The 10,389-nt window shown below is 47.8% G+C and overlaps 1 protein-coding gene across 2 annotated transcripts in view; it reads right to left on the reverse strand.

Moving 5' to 3' along the window:
• CLCN4 (Cl-/H+ antiporter 4) overlaps positions 1-10,389 on the reverse strand; it is a 61,916-nt gene that overhangs the window by 7,370 nt on the left and 44,157 nt on the right. For both annotated transcript variants that reach the window (XM_019651194.1, XM_019651193.1), the window contains exons 11-12: positions 9,228-9,626; positions 3,132-3,348 (exon numbers count right to left, since the gene is read on the reverse strand). In XM_019651194.1, coding sequence (XP_019506739.1) covers positions 3,132-3,348; positions 9,228-9,626 — 616 coding nt within the window. The remainder of the gene's footprint in view (positions 1-3,131; positions 3,349-9,227; positions 9,627-10,389) is intronic.

Here is a 10,389-nt window from a genome sequence, read left to right on the forward strand (position 1 = left end):
TCCCAAGCCAGTTCTTAACCATCACGCCACTTGGCCGGCCCCCCTAGGCTTTATTTTTTAACACTTTTTGAGCCTTCTCCAGTTCTCAGTCAAATAAATGCTCAGTAAGACAATTAAACCAATGTTGCTTTGGAAAAAAATGTGACTTGTTAGTGTTTGCAAAGTGCTGAGAACTCTACTATCACACACACACACACACACACACACACACACACACCTTTCATATAAAAAGCCTGGTTTTATTTCCTTATCTTCACCCTGGAGACAGCATCAAAAGATCAGGCATTTGCCTAAAGCAGTCCTGACAACCTCCCCTTCAAGCTCTATAACTATAATGTCTGAAAGTCAAGCTGGATACAATGGTTCTGGGGAAATGGGAAATCAGGAGCTGCCTTGCATTCAGGCATAAATTGTGCCCTGGCCTGCGACAATAATTATCTCAGAAGAAGAGAGCTGCACATCCACGCAGAAAGAGGCCATATCAAATCCAGCAGGGTTCATTAGTGGCGTGAAATGTCCTATTTGATTTAAATCAAGAGGGTAGCAGTTCAAGTGAATCCGGTGAGTGATAAACAGCTGATCTATGACCATGAACGTAATTCAGGTTAGAGCAGCTGGGCCCTTCTGAAAAGGCCACCTAGCAGGCCTTGGGGAAAGCTGACACTGTCTCCCCTGCTCACTTGTCCTTGCTAGATCCTCTGAAGTGAAAATCCCACCCAAATTCCCCCTTTGCCACTGGAGGCTTCTTAGGTTCTGGCATTCGGAAGGACTAAGTCTTCTCTGGTTCCTGGTCTGGCTTCACAATTGCCTTGGACCCCAGGCCCTGAGAAATCCTGCGGATGATGCAGATCAATGGGACGAGCTGGGGCTCTCGGCTGTGAGCAGAGAAGGCACATGGCGACAGACTACATCAAAAATGCGCGCTGGCTTAAGACGTGCCTGCCCTGGCCGCAAGCCCGAGGAGATGAAAGGCCCTGCAAACAAGGACCCCTTGCCAGCACTAACGTATCAGCATCTGTGTTTGTTTAAAATATGTAGAGCGAGAGAGAGAGTGCTATTTTGTTTTCTCGCAGAACATTCGGAGCCAATTTCGGCACCCAGATCTTCACAGGAAAACCTCATGGGGCTCCGTGAGGTGTGAGCGGGCGTTAAGGGCAGAATTTCCTGCCAGAACTGGAAATTCCAACGATAACTGACATTGGATTATTATTTTAAAGGAAAAGAGAAACTGCTATCCACTTGAGACGACACGGTGATCACAGTGGTGTTTATGCCAAGCGCTGGAAATTCAAATACATAAATGGGCTTCAGCGTTTTGCAAAGTGGGGTCCCCCAACCAGCAGCAGCCCCTGGCAGCTCGCTGGAAATATACATTCTCAGGCCCCCACTAGACCTGAGAAATCCATAGCCGTGCTGGGGCCCGGCACTCGGGGTTCCACCTGGAGGTTTAATCCTCCAGGATTACAATGCACACTCAGGTTTGAGAATGACTGAGTTCCTTTAAAAGCCACCAGCTAAAATGATCTCTAGCCTCAAACATTTATTTGTCCCATATTGATTGCCCTTCCCATGTGCAAGATACCCCCCTTGCTGCAGTCAGAGCTAAGGAGGACGCTTGTCCTGTCAGCTAGGATCTCTCTGGGACAATGTGAAAATCTAGCCCCTACTGGAGTCCTGTGCAACTGTTACCAGGAGAGTGGGAAGGAAGCTAAATGAAAAAAAGGATTTCTTGCAGGCTATTCACAGGCATCCAGTCCAGGGTCACTCAATTGCAGCACTAGCGACATTTTGGACCAGATGCTTCTTTGTTGCAATGGGGGCCGTCCTGTGCATTGCAGGGTGTTGAGCACCATCCCTGGTCTCTACCCACTAGAGGCCAGCAGCACCCTTTCCTCCCAGTTGTGACACCCAAACTCTCTGGGGAGCAAAATCACCCTGACTGAGAAATTCTGGCTTAAACTGGCGTGTGCTGGCTCTGGAGATATAAACTACGTCAGAGTGATGCCTCTGGATTCTATAAAGGCCTAAGCTGTATTTACGACGCCAATGTCTCCACAACCCATAGCCCTCCCCTCCTACCCCCAGCCTCCAAAGGAATAAACTGGGCAGACAATCCTATGTTCCAGGCTACCCTGACTGACCCAATCTCTTCCTCCTCTTGAGCTTCTGAGGCTGTGGAATTCAGCGTGTGCCTCTGAGACCAAAGAATGGCCCTTGGGGCACTGCACCTCTCATGCCATCATGACCCTTTGATTTTTGCAGTGCTGCTTCCCTGCTTGATGACAACACAAAGCAAAAATAATATTGCTGCAGCAGAGATAATGCCATGGGGCCACCAAATCATTCAGCTCTCCGATAATATTTGGGTTGAAAATGGGAAGTTGTTTTGAACAGATTGATATATTAGGGGACAATCTAAGCATAATGTGAATTTCACAAGCACCTCCAGGTGAATGCAGAAAAGTGAACCCCGCTGAGCCCAGGGGCATAGGAATACACAAAATGCTCACAAACTGCAGACTGCGGCCCTCATGACACCCATTTCCATGAGACAAGCTCAGGGCATCCTCAAGGTGAAGTGACATATTTATTGTCGTATTGATATATTTCTTAGCCATTTAACGTGTCTAACATGGTTCTGCCGTTTTTATTAACTTCCTATCTTTTTTTAATGTGTCAGTGATGAAGTTTTTGAGCACTGTGCCCCTAACCCTATTTTTCCCACAAGCCACCTGGTTTTCATTGTTCATTTTTGTAGAGCGCCGTGACTTTGAGGAACGTATGTCACATTACAGCAGAATAGGCTGCACCTTCTCCATGAGCCTGGGAGGTAGAAAAGCAGCCCCAGCCTCCTCCTTTGGCTCCTCCCCTTTTGGGCTCAACCTGCAGCCTCAGGCCAGACAGCAGCCCCACCTGGAAGCTTCTCCCATCCTCTCGGGCTGCACTGGCCCCTGCATTAAGTTCCCACAGCTTCCAGTCATTTCTTTCTCAATGTGCTCGCCACACTTACTGCCATCCGCTACCAAGTGCTGGTCCCCAAGTTCCCTAAGGACTGGGACTCTGTCTTATTCATCTTGTTCACAGAGTCTGGCCACAGTACACATTCTGTCAACACTTGTTTGGCCACTCACCCACTCCGCGTCACCAGGCACTGCCGGAGCCCCAGTTTCCGGAAGATGTCCACCACCGTCTCCATGGGCGTGTGGTCTGTGACTGTGAAAGGGCTGAGGTTCAGGACACGCCGCAGCTTCAGGGGTTGAGGGCTGTTGGCCGGCAGCTCGGGGGGCTCCTCCGTGAAGTACATGATGGAATTACTCACGATGCCCTCCTGCCTCTGTCTGGCATTCTCTGGAATGGGCAAGCAGGACCGTAAGCCACAGCGAAATCCTTTACTGCCAACTCCCCCCACCCCAGACCTTCAGGAACACGTGCCTTCCCTCCACCCACATCCTAGAGTCCCACAGAAAATGGGTTCAGAAGTCAAACTCCACGTTCTTACAGAGAGGCTCCAGCCAAACATCTGTGAAACTGGCATCTCTCTCAAGCTAATGCTAGGCAAGGGTCCCCTTGCTGTGACCCGTGTGACCCGATCGTTCATTGCCAAAGTCTTGAAACATGGGCCTGACCAGGCTGGCTCCTGTGGGGGAAGCACTGCTTCCCCTGGACTCCAGGGCACCCAGAAGGCTCAGGACCCTCTACCCTTGCCTTGCCAACACTCCTTCAGCTCATCGTGCACTGAAGTTTGACATGATGAGAAACCTCATTTAGCTGCCCAGTGACCTTAATACACTGGCTTCTTACAAACTAACGTATAATTGACTCAAATGGCATTCTGAATCCTGAAAGGAACCGGAAACCAATAGGACCATCTCAGGCTCACAGCCCAGAAATGCCGCTCAATCCCAAATATGACCCTTGGGACCAAAGAAATACACCTAAAAAAGCCGCATCCCCCACCCCTTGGATCTGCTCTCTTAAAAATGGACCATTTTGTGGATTTCTCAAAGAAAGATAGTAAAACTGTTATGGTAACAATTAGCCTATTTCTATCTATAGGCAAGGCCGTGTGAAAGAGAGCTGAAGAAAAGTAGGGTAACAGGAACTCATTAGAAATACAGCTTTATGCTGTACTAGAAACCCAGGCTATTTCAAGTCACACATGAAATAAATCTATCGGTCTCAAGATATTTCTCCAAGGCGATTTTCCTTCTGTTGGAATTTTAATCCTTCTTTTGGTTCATGGGAAAAGGTTAGGAAAAATGTACAGTGATGCTTGCCTTAAAATGGATCCTGGTTTCTATAATACATTTCTTGCCTTCTCAAAGACTACTATTCACCTATATTGTTCTTTGAGAAATAAAATTCTAACTGCCTGCTTTAAGGCCATTTATTGCAATAGAGTACTCTAATGGAAAACTGGCAGCATTCGGGGTCAGGCTGAGTTTGAAAAAGGGTCTCTGTTTAAAGGAGGAACAGAGGGCCCGCTGGGCAAATGCCTGCACATTATTTGGGTCAGGTTAAATCTAGTTACATCAAATGGGCTATGATTCAACCACAAATACCAGATGACACTGATGCACACATTTGCAAATGTAGATGCTACACGATACACACAGCACACTTCTCTCCTAAATCAAGATGGTTCCGTCCTGAAGCACTGAGGCAGGGGGCAACGGTCAACACATAGTTACTTATTCATTTTCATAGACCAACTGAGTCTCTGAAGTCCCATGTAACAGGCATCCCATCTCTTTCAACAATCAGGTTGAATGTCAGGAATGGGTCACGCTGCAAACCTCAGTCAAGCACTGATCACATGGATTTGTTGAACTCCTTATAAAACCAAGTACAACTTAGTAAACTGTCGATCCACTTGTTGAAATAAATAACAAGCTTATGTTTCCTCTGAAATCTACTTGATTGGGTTAGAAGCCCTAACAGCAGCTAATTCAGTGAACTCTTGCTCACCAATGCATTCCCAGTGCCTGGACAAAGCCTAGTATACACAGACACAAAACAGTTACTTGCCGAACACATGTGTGAACTAATCAGTCAACAAGTGAATGAGTGAGTGAGGAGGCCTACTAAATGTCGGTGAACTTGGTTCTGCCTGTCACATAGAACAGAGCCTACTGCATGTAGGAGGCACTAGGGATGAAAGCCCATGAGCTGGTCACTGCCAAACAAGAATTAAAGGCAGCAGCTGGGGTCAGAGCTGGAAGTCTGAGCTGTGCTCCTTGCTCCTCCAAGAATGGCAACTGCTGCTCTCTCCATAAGGGCCCTATTAGAAAGACTGATCGCAAAGCTTCAAAGTGTAGGGGTAGAGGTGCTACATACAGGCCAAAAGCGGGTGAATGGAAGAACAACCAGCAGGAAAGCACTTCGCATCCCTCTACTAAGGCGAACCATAGACTCCCGGTTTGGACAAGAAATTCTCATCGGTCACCAAAATGCCTGCAACAAATTCTAGCATGTCAAGTTCACAGAGGGCAGACACTGGATACGGTCATCCCTATACTCCCAGCTCCTAGGACTATGTAGGCACGTGGTGGGTGCACAAGAAAGAGTTCCTGTGTGAAAGGATAGAGCAATTCCTCCCTCAGGGGATGCTCCAATACCATAAGAGAAGAGAATCCAGGACCCCAAGGACTCATGGGAGTCTATGTTAGAAAAGAAACAAACCCAAAAAAAAAGCCCAACATTTACATGTAAAAGACAAGATGGAAATGCACTTAAACATTAACCATGGCCTTCTATGGTGTTGAGAATGTGGGGGCCTTTTGCTATTTGCCTTTTTCCTTCTGATTTCCCTAATACTCTATGGGTATATATTACTTTCACTTTAGAAATAAATTTCATTTTTAATTGTTTTAAAGGTCAAGTAGTTAAACTGTTTTTAATATAGGTTTATTGTACATTCTACCAGAACTAGTATCAGTGGCCACAGCTTCCAAACAATGATGTACATTTTATGAGCACCTGCTAAGGTCATTCGACTTGACATTCCACTTTCTAGCAGCAATCCAATCATAATGCCAGGTACAGAGAAGGTAATTCAGAAAGTGTTGGTAAAATGAACTTCACAAAACTATGATAGGCCAAGAAATTTTAAAAGACTAGAAATAATCACATATCTAGTCAGCTATTACAGTGGCTTTAGAGCAATGGTTCTCAATTGGGAGCAATTTTGTCCCCACCCTAGGGGACATTTGGCAACATCTGGAGACACATTTGGTTGTCATAACTAAGGGATGGGATTGCTACTGACATCTAGTGGGTAGAGACCAGGGATGCTGCTAAACATCCCACAGTGCACAGGATGGGATCCTCTCAACAAAGAATGATGCAACCCCGGGCCAGCTAAGCGGCTCAGTTGGTTAAGAGTTGGCTTAAGAGCGCAAACTATGAGCAACAGGGCCACCGGTTCGATTCCCACATGGGCCAGTGACGCTGCGCCCGAGCTGAGCTGTCGCTGAGGATGGCTCAGCTGGTGTAACAACAAGATTGCCTGTTCGATGGTGGGCTACGCCCACCCGCAACTAAGTCTGAACTCAGCACCTTGAGCTGAGCTGCCACCCGAATGGATCAGTGGAGAGAGCGTGTGCTCTTAACAACAAGGCTGTTGGTTCGACTCCCACATGGGATGGTGGCTACACCAACCCACAACTAAGACTGAACTTGGCACCTTGAGCTAAGGTCTGACGCTTATCTTCTTGTCCAGTCCTGGATGTAGATCCCTTTCTGCAAGTAAGCATCTTCCACATGATGGACAGTCATCATTAAATCATTCACTAGGCGAAAAAACTAGAGTTCCCTTAACTCTTTTTGTTTTTTTAGCTGAGCCATCCAGCCACCTGTTGGCAGCTCAGTGGCTGCTCAGTTCGGGCCAGGACTCGAACTGCTGTTGCTCAGAGCTCACACTCTTGAGCGAGCTCTTAACCAACTGAGCCACTCGGCCGGCCCCCCTTAACTCTTGCTCATAACTCTAACTTTCCATCCCTTTAATCATCTTTGTGGCTTCCCACTGAGTTTTCTCTGAACCTATTGTCACTTAATTGCGGAACTCAAGACTGGAAGAGCCTGAGCCCTGCTGAGCACAGAAAGAGCCTAATATTTGCAAAGAGCACCAAGAGGTAAAGCCCCATTTACCAGGAATTTGAACAAGGGTCACATATGGCCCCGTGTGTGTGTGATGGTGAAAAGGGTCGCACTTCCTAGGTGGTGCCAACTAATCACTAAAAAGACAACGACTATATTCACGAAAGGGCACATAATTCTGCAAATACACGTCACGAATTTCTCCAGCAGAGCACAGAGGCCCTTCTATTCCCACAGACCAGGAAAACAGCTTTTCTGATTGCTCAGAGTGAAACACCCCTTGCTTTTCCACAAAGCATGTAAATAGCGGCTTCTATACCATTATCAGTCTGATTGAAAGCATGTAGGTATTATTTACACCATGTGTTGCCTCTTCAGACATTCCAAGCATAGCTTCTAGGAGAGCACTCGGTTGGCAAGTTTAAATTTCTTCTCTAACCGGTTGATGACAATTGCTGCTCCCCACTTGATTACAGTAATGGGTTTCAGCAAAATTAGTAAACTGTCTCTTAGCAGGTGTGCCTGGAGCTACACAACAGGTAATGGATTCCGTGACATTTATTACTTTAGTTTTTAAATTTCAACCATTGCTTAAAAGATTTTAGGGATTGAATAAATTTTTAAAGGCTGCTGATTACATTATTTTAAAACAAATCCAACCCTACTTATACAGCTTTTTAAAAAAATTCTCATTTTTATAGTCAATGCTTATGCCTAAAGGCACCTACCTGTTAAGCAACAGGAGCTATAATAAAGAGAAGCATCACTGAGCACTTAAGCACAAATGTGCTGTCGTGTCTGAAATGTAAAATCAGTTGTTGCTTTGGGGAGGTAAATATGTCTGAGCAACAACCTAAAATTAAAGGATACAGGTTATCTAAATTTATTTTTATAAAGCCTTTGATGAAGATACTTTAAAAATATTTTCAAAGAGACTTCAGGAATTCAAAGGGAGGGCCTAAGAGATAATGAACACAGGCAGGGAGAAGCAAAGGGTTGTCAGGTGAAGGTGCGCTCCCGGTGGGGTAATCTGCGGTCATAGCGAGTCCCACTGGCAATCTTCATAAACACTCTGGAAGATGGAATACATAGTAAAATCATCAAGTGCACACCTGAGCTGACTCACGGGCCCCACCAACTGTGAGATGCTGGTATGGTGTGCAGATCGCAGGGCAGGGATGTGAGCGGGATGGCATTCGTGTTTGCCATGTGCCATGGATGCGCTCGGCTCGTCCCTGCCCGGCTGCATTGGGAGGACTCCAAGGCTCAGTGCTCCTCCTCGCTGGGGCCTCCAACGACTCATACCCAGGCCTTGGCCTTTGGAAGCCTTTCCCTCCTGCTCCCCTTCCAATGAAGCCATCCCTAGGCTGATGGGGCCCACAGACTTGCTTCCCTGAGTCACCTGTCTTCAGGACACCCTACCTGGGCATCGCCCCTCTCTCCTCTCCCAACTCAACAGCCTGCCCGTCAGCCCAACTAATTTCAGCACACAAGGAGGAAGAGCATCACAAGGAGCTGGCAGGACTTCTGCTCGTTAACCCACATGGGCCTCTGACCGGTGGAATGGGACATAATGTCACAAAGGGAAGTGAAAGGCTGTGCAGTGCCAAGAGAGGCGTCTGAAGCGAAGAACTCACCATCTCACCAGTTAGCCTGCCTGAAAGTCTGTCTCTGAGACCAGCTAGGCCCAGGCCAGTCCAGGCTCTCCCATCTCTTCTTTCTCAGCTTCACCCAACGATGAATTCCCGAAAAGGCGGCAGCAGCAGCAGCTTTCCTCCTAGCAGGACTGGGGCCCAGGGAGCTGCTTGCAAACATGGCGCTCATCTTCCAGTCAAGAACACCTCTCCCAACACATTGCTCCTCTCAGCGTGACTTAGGGACCAGCAGCATCAGCATTAATGGGGACCTTGGGAGGAATGCAGTCTCGGGCCCCACCCCAGACCCACTGAATCAGAATCTGCATTTTAACCAGGTCCCCAGGTGACACGAATATACATTAAAGTGTGAGAACCCTGAGCTTAAAGCCCTCTGACCTTTGTACATTCTCACTAACCTTTTAGAGAATTTGGGGTGTATAAAAAATGCCATTCACCTCTTACTAAGACGTGAGCTTCCCTCTTTTTACTCACTTATTGCAAGAATCAATTCCCTCCTCTGCGCAAATCCAATGAGGCGCTCAGAGTCCCTGGAGACCACCACGGGGAAGCCATTGTAGTCAGTCTCCTTGATGAGTGTCTCCACATCCTCGACGGTCATGCTGTCCTGGGTGAGCACAGACAGTGGCGGCTCTCCCCGCCGCGGCCGCATGACGTCCGTGGCCAGCGTGCGGTGGGTGAACTCGTCCTTCACGTCCAGAAATGGGTACCCGTTTAAGTGGATGTGAGCCTCGTAGATGCCTTCTTTCCCAAAGGCATCAGCTACCCACTTGCTGGTCACGGCTGCCGCCATCAGGGGCACAATGTACTCTAGACCCCCTGTTAATTCAAACATGATGACCACCAACGACACCGTCATCCTGGTAACTCCTCCTACAAGTGAAGAGAGGAGTGAAATTCCGAAACTCAATCCCAGACCCTCAAGAGGGCACGAATTAAAGACACTGAGAAGCTGGCTTTAAATTCCCCCGACAGAAGAGTTTCTAAGGAGACAGTCCTACAGGTCGCCCACGCCCAGACCTCTGAAACTGAGGGACCCATAAGTCACATCTGACTGCAGGGCTCTTCTTCAGTGAGGGACAACTGGGTTGCCTATCCACCTAGGACCACACGCCTTGCTTTTTGGTGAGTAGATTCTATGCGGGCTGTGCAGGTTTCTGACTCAGCAAGCGTGGCCCTCTTCCAGAACCCCATAAGCTGGAACACTGTAGAGATTCTTAGAGGCTATGGACAGGAGAGGGACCCACCCTTGCATCTCTTAGTATTCAAAGGGAGAATCCATACCAACTCCTAATCTGCCAATGAGCTTAAACTGGGGTTTCTCGAGCTCAGCACTAGGAACACCTGAGCCTGGATCATGCTCCGTGGCGGGGCGTCCTGTGCCCTGTAGGATGGTGAGCAGCATCCCTGCTCTCCCCCCACTAGATGCCAATAGCACCACCTCCCAGGTATGACAGCCAAAAATGTCTCCTCCATTGTCCAGTGTTCCTGAGAGGCACAATTGCCCCGAGTTAAAAATCACTATTCTAGACGGTACAGCTGCAAGATGGTAGAAACTATCAGTCTGGGTCCCTGAATAACTGAGTGGAGAGAAGCCCTCTGCTAATTCACATCACACACACACACACACACACAC

Source organism: Hipposideros armiger, unplaced genomic scaffold, assembly GCF_001890085.2.
Source record: "Hipposideros armiger isolate ML-2016 unplaced genomic scaffold, ASM189008v1 scaffold_155, whole genome shotgun sequence".
NCBI classification, from domain to species: domain Eukaryota; kingdom Metazoa; phylum Chordata; class Mammalia; order Chiroptera; family Hipposideridae; genus Hipposideros; species Hipposideros armiger.